Source organism: Haemorhous mexicanus, chromosome 24 (assembly GCF_027477595.1).
Source record: "Haemorhous mexicanus isolate bHaeMex1 chromosome 24, bHaeMex1.pri, whole genome shotgun sequence".
Classification (NCBI taxonomy): Eukaryota; Metazoa; Chordata; class Aves; order Passeriformes; family Fringillidae; genus Haemorhous; species Haemorhous mexicanus.
This window is the reverse complement of record NC_082364.1, coordinates 2,165,040-2,182,754: the sequence shown is the minus strand read 5'-3', so window position 1 is coordinate 2,182,754 and position 17,715 is coordinate 2,165,040. Positions and strand designations below refer to the sequence as shown.

Sequence of the window (17,715 nt, the reverse complement as noted above, 5' to 3'; positions counted from 1 at the left end):
AGCTGGCACCATTTTCCATTCTCCCAATCATCTCTTACCTAAAAATGCACCCTCCTGCCGTGGTCCTGGCCATGTTGAGTCAGGAATGTGAATATTTCACTCCTGTAAATGCTGGGCAGTGTTGTTCATTGTTTGGCCAAGCGTTTCCTCCTCTGGTCCCCTGAGCAGGATATTGTCATTATTTTGTCACTTTGCAGTTTCAGGTGTGAGAAGGACCGGTCCTGCCTCTGTGGCTAACATGACACGGACCACCCAAGGCACTTGGGACAAGGCCTGGAGGGACAGGACCAAGGGAATGACAGAGGGCAGGGCTGGATGGGATTTTGGGAAGAAATCCACCCTGTGAGGGTGGGCAGGCCTGGCACACGTATCCTACAGAAGCTTCTCCACCCCTTGAAGTGTTCAGGGTCAGGTTTGATGGGGCTTGGAGCAACTTGGTCCAAGCCCTGAGAACAAAATGAGCTTTAGGGTCCTTGTCCTTCCCAGCCCAAACCTTTCTGGCATTCGAGGATTCCTTCGGCACCGAGCCAAAGCACGCGGTGCTCGAGCCAGGGCTTGGCAAAATTTCATTAAACTTAACAACAACCATTTCACGGACTCTTTTCAGGTTTTTTTCCTTAATATTAATAACTTGAAACCATGTGCCAGAGGAGAAACCTTTCTCCTGCACTGCTGCACGGAAAACCAGCACGGAGAGGGAGCAGGCAGCTGCAGGCAGCAGAGATCTGGGAAACTGAGTTTAAGCACAGATATTCCACTTGGCTGTGAACTAAACCCAGATTAAAAAAAAAAACTAACAAAACCAAAAACAAAACAAAACAAACCCCAAAACCAAACCAAACCAAAAAAAAAAACCCACCATAAAAACCCAAAAAAACCCACCCCCAGCATACATGACAACATTCTTCTAAGGCAATCGTTTAAATTGCTAATAAATTTTAAAAGTTAAAGCTGAAATAAAATTATTGTAAAAATCTGCTCCTTTCTTGTGATTACTATTTTATTTTATTGAGAGGAAAAAGAATTTTTGTTTTCTAATTCCCTTTATTTTTATTTTATAATTTTAAATTGTTTTACTTTCGAAAAAAATCTTCGGATATATGACTTGACCTTTATGTCATCTTTTTTTACATTTCCTATCTCTGCGTTTCCATTGTCATTTCCATGGTTTCAATGATTTTTTTTCCCTTTCTCCCTCGGTGTCAGCCACCCGCGCAGACCCGCGGGTACACATGACTGGATGGACAGGGCGGGGGTTCCGAGGGGTTTTTGGGGCTCGGGAAAAGGACGGAGCCCCCCCGGGATGGGGGATGACGTCACGGCTCCCTTGACCACCATCCGCATCCCCCTTCGCGGTGACGTCACCGGTCCTCCCCCGCGCCTGCGCAGTGCGCGCACAGCACCCCCGGCGCGGCGCGGAGGATGCGGGGCTGCAGGTGGGTGCGGGGCTGGGGGGGCTGCAGGGGGGCTGGGGGGGGCTGCAGGTGGGTGCGGGGCTGGGGGCTGCAGGGGGGCTGGGGGGGCTGCAGGTGGGTGCGGGGCTGGGGCGGCTGCAGGGGGGCTGGGGGGGGCTGCAGGTGGGTGCGGGGCTGGGGGCTGCAGGGGGGCTGGGGGGCTACAGGGGGGCTGGGAGGCTGCAGGAGGGGCTGCAGGTGGGTGCGGAGCTGGGGGGCTGCAGGGGGGCTGAAGGTGGGTGCGGGGCTGGGGAGCTGCAGGGGGCTGAAGGTGGGTGTGGGGCTGGGGGGCTGCAGGGGGGCTGGGGGAGCGATGAAAGGTGCGAGATTCGGGGGGAGCGAGGAGCGATGCTGTCTTTGCGGGGGGGGGCGATGCTGTCCTTGCGGGGGGGGCCATGCTGTCCTTGCGGGGGGGCCATGCTGTCTTTGCGGGGGGGGGGCGATGCTGTCCTTGCGGGGGCGCTGCGGGGGGTGTCGGGTTGGGGGCGCACCGCGGGCTGACGCTGCGGGCAGGGCCGGGGGGCAGCGGGGAGGGCGGGGGAGCGAGGCCGGGGCTGCGCCGCGTGTCAGCGGCGGTGCGGGGCCGTGCGGGGAGGGGGTGCGCTCGCACACTGCGGGGGCGGGCTGGGGGGTCCTGGGGACGCGGGGTGTGCGCCTGCGGGGCGGCGGAGGGAGGGGCGGCGAGCGCAGCGAGGGCGTGTCCGTGTGCGTGTGTTTGTGTGCGTGAGCGCGCAGGGCCGAGCGTGTGTGCAAGGGATGTGCGTGTCCAGATGTGTGTGCGAGGGATGTGCGTGTGTGCAAGGGATGTGCGTGTCCAGATGTGTGTGCGAGGGATGTGCATGGCCAGATGTGTGTGCGTGTGCGCGCAGGGCCGAGCGTGTGTGCGAGGGATGTGCGTGTGCGCGGCCAGATGTGTGCACGTGTGTGCAAGGGATGTGAGTGTGTGCAAGGGATGTGCGTGTGCACGGCCAGATGTGTGTGCGTGTGTGCAAGGGATGTGCGTGTGTGCAAGAGATGTGCGTGTCCAGATGTGTGTGCATGGATGTGCATGTGTGGGTGCAGATGTGTGTGGATGTACAGATGTGTGTGTATGTGCAGATGTGCAGATGTGTGTGGATGTACAGATGTGTGTGGATGTGCAGATGTGCATGCATGTCCAGATGTGTGTGCAGAGCTGCATGTCTGTGCAGATGCGTGTGCATGCAGGTGTGTGCGTGCATGTAAAGGTGTGCATGTGCAGCTGCAGGGGCACACGTGCAGGCACGTGGGTGTGCAGGTGTGTGTGCAGGTGTGTGTGCAGGTGTGTGTGCATGCAGTGTGGTGTTGGTGTTTGTGGGGCCTGGAGCTGGCTGCTGTGGGGTCTGTGGTGCATGTGTGAGGATGCACAAGTGCACAGCAGTGCACAGTGTATGCGAGGGGATGCAGGCATGCACCGGGGTGCACTGTGTGGGTTTGTGCATGGCATTGCACATGAGGATGCGTGAGTGCATGGTGTGCATGCACAGACACTGCTGGGGATGCGTGAGTGCAAAGACTTGCATGGGATGGTGTGCATGCACTAGGGCACGTGGGGGTGAATGTGTGTGCAGCCCAGCGTGTGTGCACCGCTGCAGCTCCCATGCACTTGTCTGCAGACACTCTGTGCACGCATGCACCACTCCGTGTGTGTGCTTTGCAGCTCTCTGTGCATGGCATGCACGTTCACAGGGAGCACGGGGTCCTGTCCCATGTGTGCCTGTGTGTCTGTTTGTGTCTGTGTGTCTGTGTGTGTGCTGCAGGTGTGTGCAGGGCTGGGCTCACCTGCAGGTGCCCACATGCAGGGTGTGCATGCACAGGGCGTGTGCTGCAGGGCTCAGGGCAGCAGTGGGGCACTCGTGCATGGGGTGGTGTGACTGAAAACCCTTTCAGGGCAGGTTTCACCCAGAGCTGTGATGTGTGTGCTCCCCTCCCCAGGGACTCGTGGCCAGGGCTGGGGAGTGAGCTGGGGTGCTGACACCTGTACTGGGCTGCTCCTGGCTTACTACTGAGTTACTGATTGCTTGCTCTGGGGCTACTGACAGGATGCCACTGGGATAGTCTCAGTAATCTCCTGAGGGAGTAGGGAAGTGCTGTCGAGACACAGCTGAGATGCTCTCAGGGTGCTGCTGGGATGCCATGAGTTTACTAGGATGTGGACAGGTCACTCTGCAGACTGCGGTGAGGCATTTGCAGAGTGGCACTAAGCTACTCTCAGGATACTCTGTGGATGCTACTGTGATGCTGTAAAAGCTCCACTAAGGTACTATCAGGCTGCTACTAAGATACTTCCCGAGCTGATACTGAGGTACTCGTATGAAGGAGCCACTGGAGCAGCTCACACAAGGTTCCTCTCAAGATACATTCAGGTAGCTTTCAGTGAGAAAATACCTGGATAACACCACAGTGCCACCAACACACCGAGGATAACAGCTGGATCCCATTACACTACTACTGGGATCCTATCAGCACACTCCTTATCTACTACTGCGATACTGTCAGGGCACCAGGGTGCTCTTGGGATGCTCCTGACAGAATCAGGATATTTCTGCCTGTGCTAGTACAACATCAGGACAATGCTGAGCTGCTACTAGGATACCCTCAGTGTAGCACAAAGCTACTATCAGGACGTTGCTGAGATGTTATCAGGATAACACTCCAAAGTATCACTTGGCCAATTGTAAATGTGTTGCTAGAGCTAGTGAGTATTGCTGATGAGGCACTACTAAGATACTCCAGGGTCATTGCTGGGATACAGCAGTACCAGGGTATCGTCACAGAGCTCTCGAGGTGCTCTCAGGACAGGGGGCAGTTTGCAGCAGGGTGCTCTCAGGATTAAAGTGCAGTTATCTGTAGGACACTTCCAAGATGCTACAAGGGCACCAGAAAAGGTCGTGGAGAGATAATTCTGGGGTGCCATCAGGGCAACACTCGCATTTTTGGGGTACTGGCAGCACAGTGCTGATACTCTCAGGCCCCTTGCTTAGCAGTGAGGTGGTGTCAGATTGAGGCATTTTGTGGCTCAGGGTTGGGGTAACAGAGGTGGCTAAAGCTGATAGGCCAAGAAACGCTTACAGTGTGTTGTAATTAGGAAATTATTGTAATTAGTTGGCTTCTGATTGTGATGGCATGAATGATAACGTGTATTATCTCACCCTTCACATGAGACTGAAAACAGAATAAAAGTTTTTAAAAACTCAGTTACCCCATCTCTGGGTCAGAAAAGGCCATAATCTGACAATAGAGTATAAGGATACAACTAAGATACTTCCCCGTCAGGGATATGGAGAGTAACATGACATTTTTTACAAACTGTCAGGGTAGCACTAAGCTGCTTGGACCACTATCAGCACTTTGGCACAACGAGTAACTTACCACTACTAGTGCCACAATATCAGAATATTTCTTCTGAAGGCAGCACATCCGGTTGGAGTACTACCAGGATACTACAGAGATACTGTTGGTTGTGTAACAGCCCTGGCAGCAGGGTTTGGGTGAGCACAGCAGCAGCAAAGGGAGCGGGGAGCTGGGTGTTGTAACCTGTTAGTAGCCTGGTGCCTGACGAGGAGCTGGGTGTTGTAAGCTGTGAGTAGCCTGGTGCCTGATGGGGAGCTGGGTGTTGTAAGCTGTGAGTAGCCTGGTGCCTGTCGGGGAGCTGGGTGTTGTAAGCTGTGAGTAGCCTGGTGCCTGACGGGGAGCTGGGTGTTGTAAGCTGTGAGTAGCCTGGTGCCTGTCGGGGAGCTGGGTGTTGTAAGCTGTGAGTAGCCTGGTGCCTGACGGGGAGCTGGGTGTTGTAAGCTGTGAGTAGCCTGGTGCCTGTCGGGGAGCTGGGTGTTGTAAGCTGTGAGTAGCCTGGTGCCTGACGGGGAGCTGGGTGTTGTAAGCTGTGAGTAGCCTGGTGCCTGACGGGGAGCTGGGTGTTGTAAGCTGTGAGTAGCCTGGTGCCTGACGGGGAGCTGGGTGTTGTAAGCTGTGAGTAGCCTGGTGCCTGACGGGGAGCTGGGTGTTGTAAGCTGTGAGTAGCCTGGTGCCTGACGGGGAGCTGGGTGTTGTAAGCTGTGAGTAGCCTGGTGCCTGATGGGGAGCTGGGTGTTGTAAGCTGTGAGTAGCCTGGTGCCTGACGGGCAGCCTGTCCCCCAGCTAAGGCAGCAGCCGGCGTTGAGGATGGAGGCGCCGCTGGTCAGTCTGGAGGAGGAGTTCGAGGAGGGCCCCCGGGACGATGGCGGGTCCCCGCCGCGCCCCGCCGACCCCGCGCTGGCCGAGCTGGAGAGCTTCTCTGCCGAGATGATGAGCTTCAAGTCCATGGAGGACCTGGTGCAGGAGTTTGACGAGAAGCTCACCGTGTGCTTCCGCAACTACGACGCTGCCACCGAGGGCCTGGCGCCCGTGCGGGGCCGGCTCCAGGCGCAGGAGGAGGAGGAGCGCCTGCAGGATGAGGAGTGAGTAAGGCCCCCCTGCTCCCGGGGCCTCTTCCCACCCTGAACCCCCCCGCAGGGCAGGCAACCTCCCCGCACTGCAGCGCGGCCGTGCTCCGTGCCGTACTCCGTGTGGTATCCTGTGAGTAAGGGTCTGCGTGCCGCCTTGCAAGGTACAGCCCACGTGCAGCTCAGTGCCTTGCATCACAGCACCGTCATGCAGCAGCGTGGAGTAGCTGTGTAGTATCTTTTGAGTAGCTGTGTAGTATCTTTTGAGTAGCTGTGTAGCATCCTATAAGTAGGCCACCCTCAGGCCTGCATGCATCCTGTCATGGTCATGAAACACTCCCCTTTCCCAGAGTGTGCACGCAACATGACTATAGCACTTCAGAGTAGTGGTGTAGTATCTTATGAGTAACACCCCCCACGGCCTGTTGGGCTTCCTTGCGCTCTTCTGTGAGCCCATCACGTGCAAATCAGCCCCTGGACTGTGCTGTGATCATACAGCACCTTGGAGTAGCTGTGTAGGATCCTTGGAGTAGTGTTGTGAGGTCCCTGGAGTAGCAGTCTATGAGGAAGAGCAGCGTGTCCCATGCCTCATTGCTGGGGACCACAGCTCTCTCTGTGCAAGGAAAGCCCCAGGGGTTGAACATAAACCCTGAGTAAGGTGTGAGTAGACCCCTTTGTACCATGCTAGGGGATGGCCAAATTCCCTAGGGTGAAATTCCCCCCAGGCTCCCCAGTTATTATTATTATTGTGCTTTTTGTGTTAAATTCTGCAGTGTCATTAAAAACCTCGTTTTGTAACAAAATGCCATTTTTTCCTGCAAATCCTTGCCCTTTTTCCTCCTGATGATCACACACTATCACACTTCCAGTGGATTTTTTGCCTGTTTAATTGGGATTATTCCAAAATCACTAACCCTTATTCTCACCAAGCAAAGGGCTTGCTTTCAACCCAAAAAGCCCCAGATCTGTTGGTTTGTGTTTGGGGTTTTTTCCCCCAAACCCACTGAGGCTGCAGTGATTTTTGCAATTGGTCAAATTCGTGGTTTTTGAGAGCAAAATGCAGCTTGGCTGCGTGCCGGGGCTGCCGCGCTGTCGCCGCTTTGTGCCACTTATTGTGTCTTTTTTGGGTCACTTTGGGCAAAACAGGGCTTTTTTTTTTAGTCTTCTTTGAATGAGCCCTGTGTGCAGGCTGGGGGAGGGGCCATGGCCTCACAGGCACTGCATTTCCAGAGTTTTTAACCATTTCTTGCCATAATTAACTCAGAAATCGCTGCTGGTCCTGGCCTGCCCCTGTGGGGTGCTGGTCCTTTAAGAGCAGAGGGAAAAAAAAAAAAGGCAAATATGGGGGGGGGAAATGACTAATTTGCTGTGCTTTGTTAAAAAATAAGTATTTAAGATATGACATCTGCTTTTTTTTTTTTGTATGTTAATTTGTGAAATCTGTAATTCCAAGGGGAACTCAGCCCTGGTGAGAAGGGAAATATAAGAAATCCCAAAAATGAGCAGTTTTGGGGCTGGAAAAGGGGCAAATGGTTTTGGGGTGATTTTCAGGGTTTGGATGTGGCACCAATTGGACTGAACCCCCTTTTCTGGTGGGAAAGGGGGGGAGGCTTGCCTGAGATGGGGAGAAAAATTCTAATTTCTTTCTGTGCCTTTCCCCCCATTTTTGGACCTTTTCTCCCATTTTCGGCCTTTTTCTCAATGTTGCCACTTTTCAGCTCTTTTTTCCCATTTTCTGTCTTTCTTCTCCATTTCTTCCCTTTCTCTACTTTCCTGCCCTTTTCTCCATTTCCCCCTCATTCTCCCTTTTTTTTTTACACTTTCTCTTTTTCCCCATTTCCCTTTTCTCCTGATTTTTCTTTTTTCCCTCTTTTGGCCCTTTTCCTATTCCTTATTATCTCCTCTTTCCCTTTTTTCCCTTTTGTTCCCCCTTCTCCATTTCCCACCATTTTCTTCTTTTCCCTCTTTCTCATTTTTTCTTCCATTTCTCCCCTTTTACCCAAATTTTCCTTCCCCCACTTCTTCCCCTTTTCCCTCTTTTTTCCATCTTCTTCTTCCCCCTTTCTTTTTTCCTCGTTTCTCCTGTTTTCCCCCTTTCCTTTTTTTCCCTCCTTCCCCTCTTTTCCTTCTCTATTTTCTCCTCTTTTGGTCACTATTTCAGGAAATCATTTTAGGGTATTTCTAGGTGTTGAAAAGTGACATTTTGGGATCTCTGGGGCATTTCAGTGATTTTGGGATCTCTGGGGTATTTCAGAGAGGGGGTTGGAGCATGGCAGGGTGGCATTTTGGGGGTGTTTCAGAAGAGCATTTGGGGACAGCTTGGAGTGTTCCAGGGCAGCATTTTGAGGTGGTTTGGGGCCTTTCAGAGAGTCTTGGGGCTTTGGGGCTGTTTTGAAATAACGTTTTGTGCCACTTCAGGGCATCAGGGTGAGGTTTCTGAGTGACATGTGGGGACATTTACAGACATTTTGGGACATTGCTGTGGCCTTTGGGAGTGTTCTGATAGCAGCATTTCAAAATGACATTTAGGGGCCATCTCAAGTGCTGGGGCAGCATTTTTGGGTACTTTGGGGTATTTCAGGGCAGTATTTCATGATGGTATGTTGAGAAGCTTTGGGGTCTTCTAGGACAGCATTTGGGGTTCTCTAGGATATCATTTGGGGTGTTTGGGGATGTTTCAGGTGTCTCAGTGGTGTTTGGGGATTTTTGGAGATCATTTCAGGATGTTTCTGGGCTGCATTTTGGGTTGTTTCTGGGCTGCATTTTGGGTTGTTTCTGGGCTGCATTTCAGGATGTTTCTGGGCTGCATTTCAGGATGTTTCTGGGCTGCATTTCGGGTTGTTTCTGGGCTGCATTTCAGGATGTTTCTGGGCTGCATTTCAGGATGTTTCTAGGCTGCATTTCAGGATGTTTCTGGGCTGCATTTCGGGATGTTTCTGGGCTGCATTTCAGGTTGTTTCTAGGCTGCATTTCAGTATGTTTCTGGCTGCATTTTGGGTTGTTTCTGGGCTGCATTTCAGGATGTTTCTGGGCTGCATTTCAGGATGTTTCTGGGCTGCATTTCAGGATGTTTCTGGGCTGCATTTCAGGATGTTTTGCAGCGTCTTGGCGTGCCATTTTTGGGGTGTGTCTCTGAGATGCAGCATTTTGGGACCAGCACTCACCCCCCGCCTCTCTGCAGGGTCTGGGATGCTCTGACAGATGGCTTTGCCCCCCGGAGCTCCCCCCGGCCGTGGCAGCTCCCTGGGACCGAGGCCCTCGATGGCACCGACCCCCAGGTATGGCTGTGACATCCCCACACGGTCCCCTGAGTGTGATTGACAGCTGTCAGTCAGCCCTGAGGCTCAGCAGCCATCATGGCACTGCAAACTACCCACAAAGGGTTGGTTTAGCACCTGGTCTGTGCCAGTTTCCCCCATGCCATGGTGGGTGGGTGTTTTTGGGGATAGAAAATGGGTTTTCATTTGTAGGGAGTTTGTGCTGCCAATAGCTGCTTTTGGGGTTGTAAAAATGTCCCAATACCCACAGAACTGAACCCATTTGGATGTGTTGCTTTAGGGGGAGGAGAAGATAACTTCCTTGGGTTGTTTTCTGCTAAAAAGGTGAAAAAAGATGGGAAAAGATGGGAAAAAAGAAACCTAACATCTCCATCCATCCATTCTCTGGTGGTGTTCCTCTTTGCCACGTCCCCACCTGGTGTCCCCACCCTGTGTCTCCATCAGACCTCTCCCATTCATCCCCACCAGCCCTCATTTCTCCATCCAGCATCCCCTGTGACTCCACTGAGTGTGTCCAACACCACTCTCCATCCAGCACACCTGGACTTATCCCTGTCCTCTTCCTACTCCATGGCTCCATTCTACAATCTCCATCCAGCACTCCCTGTCCAACATCTCCATCCATCTCCTGCAACACCTCCAGGGCTGTCCCTTGTCCCTGCCCAGAGCCCCATCCAGCATCTCCATGCAATACCCTCAATCCAGCGTGGCCCATTCGATGTCCCCATGCCACCCCCGTGTCCCCCTGAGCCAGGGCCGTGGCTGTGTCCCTGCTGGGGCCATGCCCACACCAGGCTGGGCCTGTGGTGCCACCAAGGCTGCTCAGCCTGTGTCTCCTGCAGCTCGGTGGGAAGGAGGAGGAGGAGGAAGAGGAGGAGGAGCTCACTGAGAGGAGCGAGCAGGACTCTGGGATCAATGAGGAGCCACTGCTGACAGCTGAGCAGGTACCCACGGGCATCTGGAGCCCTGCATGGCCTCCAAAGGCCAGGCTGGGCCACCTCAGCCCGTGACCACGAGCTGAAAGCACGAGAAAAAGGCAAATCCCAACGCCTTGGGGTGTGGCATGCAGGACCTGGAATGTGGGTGTAGGCAGAAGTGCAGGCTGTGGGGGCTGGTGTGGGATTTGGGTGCACGTGGGAAGGTGGGCAGGAAGGATGGGGGAAAGGATGGAATGTGGGGGCAGAGGTGGGATGCAGCTGCAGGTGCTGCTGTGGAGGCAGGATGCAGGTGCCAGATGTGGGGTGCAGGTTGCAGATGCAGGTGCAGATATGGGGTGCAGGATGCAGGGTGCAGATGTGGGGTGCAGGATGCAATTCCAGATGCAGGGTGCAGATGTGGGGTGCAGGATGCAGGGTACAGATGTGGGGTGCAGGATGCAGGTGCCAGATGCAGGATGCAGGTGTGCGGCGCAGGATGCAGGGTACAGATGTGGGGAGGGGGCTGTGGAGGCAGCAGCAGGGTGTGGATGCAGGATAGAAAATGCAGGCGCAGGTCCAGGATGCAGGAGGAGGTGGGTGCAGAGAGCAGGATGCAGCCAGGTGCAGGGTGCAGATTTAGATGTGGAGGCAGGTCCTCAGTGTCCATGGAATGTGGGATTTGGGTGTGGGTGGGAATGTGGGATGCAGATGCAGGGTGCAAACACAGGACCCAGGGTACAGATGGATGTAAATGCAGGTGCTGATGCAGGAGGAAGGGAGCAGAATGCAGGTGCAGGATGAAGGGGAGGATGCAGGTGTAGGATGCAGAATGCTGATAAGCATGGAGGATGGAGGGAGCAGGCTGCAGGTGGAGGATGGAGCAGTTGCAGGTGTGGGTGCAGGGCAGGAGTGCAGGGAGCAGGTGCAGGACAGTTGCAGGATGGGTGGGGGGTGCAAGGTGCAGGAAGGATGCAGGTGCACATGGAGGTCACTGATGCCCCACAGGTCATCGAGGAGCTGGAGGAGCTCATGCAGAGTTCACCTGACCCCGAGGCTGACCCTGAGGGTGAAGAGGAAGAGGAGGAGGAGGAGGATGAGGAGGAGGAGGAAGAAACCAAGGCTGATGCTGAAGGCAAAGGTGGTGGTGGGGGCACGGAGCCCATCCTGCTGCGGGAGCTGCATGCTTTCTCCCCTGCCTTCAACAACAACTGCTCCCACGAAGGTATGGCCAGCAAAGCCCAGGCCAGTCACTTTTTGGGGACAATTTCAACCAAATTGGACAACTGAGTCTCTCCAGGCCTCAGTGCTGGCTTGCTGTGGGACTTGGCCAGAAGGGCTCTTGGCAAAAGCTGTGAAGAACACAGGGATCTGGCTTTGGTGTGGAAAGGCACGCAGGGTTCACCAGGAGCCTTTGTGCTCTGCATGGGGCGTCCCACGCACGTGAGATTTGTCACTGCTGGCGTGGGCTGTGTCACCAAGCCCAGGCACTTCACTCGTTGCTCTGCTCTTTTCACACTGTGCAGGTTACTAATCACACCACGTCACGAATTGCACTGTGCATGTCACTAATTGCACCATGCATGTCCATAATCACACCATACATGTCACCAGTTGCACGATGCATGTCTGTAATTGCACCATACATGTCACTAACTGCACCATACATGTCACTTATTGCGCCACACATGTCACTAATCACAGCCTGCCTGTCACTAATTGCACTGTGAATATCACTGAGTGCACCTTGCATGTCACTAATGGTGCCAGGAAGTCCCTTAATTGCTCTGGGCACATCGTTTATGGCTCTGAGCATATCAGTAATTGCACAACGGGTTTATCTCTTGCTGTCTCAGAAAATGCAGAGCCCATCTCGCTCAGCACGAGATGCATTTTAATGGTTGCAGTGTGTGTTTCACTGACTGCACTGGGGTGTCCCTGACTGCACCAGGCATTTCCCTCCTTTCCCCATGCATGGCGCTGGCTGCAGCAAGTCCAGAGGAGGCCATGGAGATGCCCCAAAGGCTGCAGCACCTCTGCTGGGGTGACAGGCTGGGAGAGCTGGGGAAGAGAAGGCTCCAGGGAGAGCTCAGAGCCCCTGGCAGGGCCTGAAGGGGCTGGAGAGGGACTGGGGACAAGGGATGGGGGGGACAGGACACAGGGAATGGCTCCCACTGCCAGAGGGCAGGGATGGATGGGATATTGGGAAGAAACTTCCCTGTGAGGGTGGGCAGGCCCTGGCACAAGCCATAGAGCCCCTGTGGCTGCCCCTGGATCCCTGGCAGTGCCCGAGGCCAGGTTGGGCACTGGGGCTTGGAGCAGCCTGGGACAGTGGAAGGGGTCGTTACCCATGGCAGGGAGGTGGAACGAGACGGGCTGTAAGTCCCTCCAGCCCCAGTCGGGGATGTCCCGGGACACGAGGGCTCTGTGCCGGGCAGGGCTGGGCCGGCTGTCGGGGATGTCCCGGGACACGAGGGCTCTGTCCCGGGCAGGGCTGGGCCGGCTGTCGGGGATGTCCCGGGACACGAGGGCTCTGTCCCGGGCAGGGCTGGGCCGGCTGTCGGGGATGTCCCGGGACACGAGGGCTCTGTGCCGGGCAGGGCTGGGCCGGCTGTCGGGGATGTCCCGGGACACGAGGGCTCTGTCCCGGGCAGGGCTGGGCCGGCTGTCGGGGATGTCCCGGGACACGAGGGCTCTGTCCCGGGCAGGGCTGGGCCGGCTGTCGGGGATGTCCCGGGACACGAGGGCTCTGTCCCGGGCAGGGCTGGGCCGGCTGTCGGGGATGTCCCGGGACACGAGGGCTCTGTCCCGGGCAGGGCTGGGCCGGCTGTCGGCGCGGGAGCTGCTGGCGGCCGCGGGCCGGGCGGAGGCGGCGAGCCGGGCGCTCTCGGCGGAGCTGGTGGCGCAGCTGGCGCGGCGGGACGAGCTGGCCTTCGAGAAGGAGGTGAAGACGGCGTTCATCGGGGCGCTGCTGGCCGTGCAGGGCGAGCAGCGGGAGCAGCGAGAGGCCGCCCGGCGCCGCCGCAGGGACAAGGGGCTGAGCCTGCAAGGGGCGCGCTCCGAGCGCGGCGGCAGCATGCCCCGCAAGGTGGGCACCGGCTGGGCACGGGACAGCAGTGGGGGCGCCCCGAGGGTCAGGGAGGAGGTGGGGAGAAGTGGGGACAGGGTGGGGCAAGGGGATGAGGGCTGGGATGGGGTGGGATGGGAATAGTGACAGGGTGGGGCAGAGGGACATGGGGGCGAGGTGATGAGAGATGGGGTGGGATGGGATGGGATGGGATGGGATGGGATGGGATGGGATGGGATGGGATGGGATGGGATGGGATGGGATGGGATGGGATGGGATGGGATGGGATGGGATGGGATGGGATGGGATGGGAATAGTGACAGGGTGGGGCAGAGGGACATGGGGGCGAGGTGATGAGGGATGGGATGGGGTGGGATGGGATGGGATGGGATGGGATGGGATGGGATGGGAATAGTGACAGGGTGGGGCAGAGGGGCATGGGAAGGACACAGAACAGGGACAGGGGGACTTGGAGCAGGGACACAAAGGGATATGGGATGGGTATGGAGCAGGGTGCTGGGATCTGGGCAGGGTGTGGATGTGGGAGACAGGGAGTTGTGGGGGATGCTGGTGGCAGAGGAGGTGCCACGGGTGATGTCGCTGTCTGGGAGGTGACAAGGTGACACCTGGTTGTCCCCCAGCGCTTCAGCATGGAGGGCATCTCCAGCATCCTGCACTCCGGCCTGCGCCAGACTTTTGGCCCTACCACCAACGAGAAGCAGGTGCCCTTTTTCCCCCCCCAAAAATTGCCCAAATCTGTTTGTTTTCACTCCTCCTCCCTGCTCTCCCCATGCCCCTGCATCCCCCAACCCCCTGTTAAAATCTTTCTTCATTTTACAACACTGCTCTATCCCCTACACCCTGGTAACCCCTCTTGAAAAAATTACCTGTTTTCTCCCCAAAAAGTCCTCCCTGAGGAGGGATGGATTTGGGTGGAGTTTGCAGCACCCAGTTAGTTCAGGACTCCCCAGAATACCTGCAAATGAACTGCAATTGCAGGAATTTTGCAGAAATTGTCTATTTTTGCACAAATTTGTCTCAAGACAATGAAAAACCCAGGCAGTTTTGTGCCATCTGGGTGGTTTTTTGGGGTGGCTTTTGTTTTTTGCAGTACCTGAACACGGTGATTCCCTATGAGAAGAAGGGCTCACCACCCTCCGTTGAGGACCTGCAGATGCTCACCAACAGTGAGTATTCATTCAAGCTGCTGTCTTGGGTCAGCATCACGTTTTGGGGACACAAAGGCACATTTTGCTTTGCTTCAGTGGCTGCAGTTTGGGGTATCATTGCAGCACAACCAGTTTGGGGGTTTTTTTGCAGCATTGCAGCGTGGGCAGTTTAAGGTGCTGCCACCCACGTTGCATCATCATCACAACAAACCCACCTGGTGGGGAAAATCCCCAGTTTGCATCACTGCAGCACAGCTGGTTGGCAGCCAACACCTCCCCACAGTTTATGCTCCTTATACCAGGGTTGATTTGGGGTAAATCACCCATTCTGCACTGCCACAGATTGGCTAATTGGGGTGGAAGTCCTTTGTGTGGGGGTGTTCCCAGGCCTGCTGCATAAATTGTATGGGGAAATTGTATGGCAACTGTGGGGCTGGTCTGGGGGGGGGGAAAGGGACATTTGGGGGGCAGCAGGGCCAGGCTCACAGCTTTGTTCTCCCTCACAGTCCTGTTTGCCATGAAGGAGGGGAATGAGAAGGTGCCCACTCTGCTCACGGATTACATCCTCAAAGGTACCTGCTCCCCCCTGCCTGCCCCAGGCACCCTTGTGCATCCTTCACTCAGCTCCTCTGCAGCTCTGTGCCTGCACCACGGATCCCTTCTGCATCCTCCTGCCCCTCCACTGCATCCTTTGTGCATCTCTTGCCCATCCCTCTAGCAACCTCATTTGTCCCCTTTGGATCCCCTGTGTATCCTTGGAGAATCCCAGATAAATCCTGAGCCATCCCTCCTGCATCCCTCCTGCATCCGCCACACACCCCTCAGGGATCCCTGCACACATCCCTCAGGCACTCTTTGTACAGCTCTCCTGTCCTGAGATACCTGTCTGTCTCTGGAGGTGCCTGTGCAGCTTCCTGCCCCGTGCTGGGGCCCATCTGCTTCATCCACACAGCCTCATCATCCTCTGTGCACCCTCCCTCACAGCCACCTCATCAGGCACCCTCCTCTGCCTCCCTTGGGCATCCCATCCATCTTCTTGCATCTCCTGTGCATCCCTGTGCATCTCCCACACCCCTCTTGTCCATCTCTTGTGCATCCTCCTGAGTCCTTGTGCATCCTTCATGTTTCTCCTGTGCACTGCTGTGTGTGCAGCCCTTGTGCATCCCTTTCCTGCTCCTGCTGTGCACTGCTGTGTGTGCAGCCTTGTGCATCCCTTTTCTGTTCCTGCTGTGCACTGCTGTGTGTGCACCCCTTGTGCATCCCTTTCCTGCTCCTGCTGCATCCTGTGTGCAGCCTTGTGCAGCCTTTCTGCTCCTGAGCCCCTGTGCATGTGGGGCACTCCTCTGTCTTTGTGCCCTCCTGGCTGTCCCTGTGCTCACTCCTGCGTCCTTGTGCAACCCCTTGGGCACCACTGTCCATCCATGTGCAGCCCCGTGTGTCACTGTGCACCCTCATGCAGCATTGCATTGTGCATTCTTGTACATCCCTGTGCATCCTCCTGCATCCTTGTGCATCCTCATGCATTCCATTGCATCCTTCTACATCCCTGTGCATGCTCATGGATCACAGTGCATTCTCCTGCATCCCTGTGCATCCTCATGCATTCCAGTGCATCCTCCTGCATCCGTGTGCATGCCTGCACATCTTCCTGGATCCCTGTGCATCCTCCTGGATCACAGTGCATCCTCATGCGTTCCAGTGCATCTTTATGCATTCCAGTGCATCCCCATGCATCCTTGTGCATGTTTGGATCCATCTTCCTGGATCACAGTGCATCCTCCTGCATTCCAATGCATCCTCCTGCATCCTCATACATCCCTGTGCATCCTCCTGCATTCTTGTGCATCTCCATGCATACTTGTGCATCCTCCTGCACCTCTGTGCATCCTCCTGTATCCCTGTGCATCCTCCTGCATTCCTGTGCATCCTCCTGCATTCCAATGCATCCTCATGCATCCTCCTGCACCTCTGTGCATCCTCCTGTATCCCTGTGCATCCTCCTGCATTCCTGTGCATCCTCCTGCATTCCAATGCATCCTCATGCATCCTCCTGCATCCCTGTGCATCCTCCTGCATTCCAGTGCATCCTCCTGCACCCCTGTGCGTCCTCCTGCATCCCTGTGCATCCTCCTGCATCCCTGTGCATCCTCCTGCATTCCAATGCATCCTCATGCATCCCCATGCATCCTCCTGCATCCCTGTGCATCCTCCCGCATCCCTGTGCATCCTCCTGCATTCCAGTGCATCCTCCTCTATCCCTGTGCATCCCTGTGCTCTCTCCTGCCTCACTGCACCCTGGGTGCCCCCGTGCAGTGCCCCAGCCCCCCTCTCTCTCTCTCTCTCTCTCTCTCTCTCTCTGCAGTGCTCTGCCCGACCTGACTCGGTGCTGCCCCCCCACTCCCACCCCGGCGCCTCCAAAACGGGGCCAAACCCCAGGAAAAAGGGTCACCCCCCCGTGGCTGCCCCACCCTGCACTTCCCCCTTTGCACAGCTGGAATAAAGAATTCCTTACATTAATTAGGCAACTGGTGTCCAGTGTCTGTGTCTCCCCTTGCTCCTGGCAGTGCTTTGCAACTTTTTTGATAGGAAAATGATGGTTTTAAGCAAAAAAAAAAATCCCAACATAGACTTTGCTCATGAATATTTTGGGATCTCTAAAAAACACAAACTTCTGGCTAACGAGCTGCTGGCTGCAGCTGCCACCATCAGAGGGGAAGAATTCAGATTGAATTCCATTCTTGGGGATTTTTCCCATTTTTTCACTTTTCTGTGGCCCAGTTTTCTGCTCAAAATTGTACAAACGTCACCCAGAAAATCAACCCATTATTAAGGAATGGCTCATTAAGGGACAGGGGGCTTCCATCACTTCCATTTGGGGGAGAATTGCTCTGTTTTGGGGTTTGTCACTCATTCTGGGGAAGAGTGCCTAATTTGGGGGTTGTTGCTCATTTTTGTTGAGTGTTGTCCACTTTGGGGCAAATTCAGTCATTTTGGGGGAAATCACTCATTTCCAGAAGGACCAGCTTGGGACAGCATCCTCTGGGGGCATGTCCCTCATTTTGGGGGAGAATTTTTGGAGAATACAAATCCTTTTGGGGTGAGCACCCATTCTGGGGGAGAATCACTCATTTCAGGGAGAAATTGGCCCCTTTTGGGTCATCATTTGATTCTGAGGAGCATCCCTCATTTTTGGAGACCATCACTCATTTTGGGGTTGTCTGGAACACTTTGGGGGAACTTTTGGGGGAGAACCACTCATTTTTGGAGAGAACAGCTCATTTTGGGGTGTGCATCATTCATCAGTGGGCAAAATCTCATTGGAGCTGGTTTGAGGGGGAAAATTTTCATTTTTGGTGGACCATCAGTTTTGGAAGTAGAAATCTAATTTTCTCCA

At 55.2% G+C, this 17,715-nt stretch overlaps 1 protein-coding gene across 1 annotated transcript; it reads left to right on the top strand.

Annotated features, from left to right (window-relative positions):
* Positions 1 to 1,363: 1,363 nt before the first annotated feature.
* Positions 1,364 to 16,851, top strand: FEZ1 (fasciculation and elongation protein zeta 1). The gene is made up of 10 exons (XM_059867234.1): positions 1,364 to 1,436; positions 5,610 to 5,908; positions 9,075 to 9,171; positions 10,014 to 10,115; positions 11,094 to 11,310; positions 12,902 to 13,173; positions 13,794 to 13,874; positions 14,264 to 14,339; positions 14,828 to 14,893; positions 16,684 to 16,851. Exons 2-10 carry the CDS (start codon positions 5,634 to 5,636, stop codon positions 16,698 to 16,700), a joined length of 1,203 nt encoding a protein of 400 aa, XP_059723217.1. The 5' UTR covers positions 1,364 to 1,436; positions 5,610 to 5,633; the 3' UTR covers positions 16,701 to 16,851.
* Positions 16,852 to 17,715: the final 864 nt, after the last annotated feature.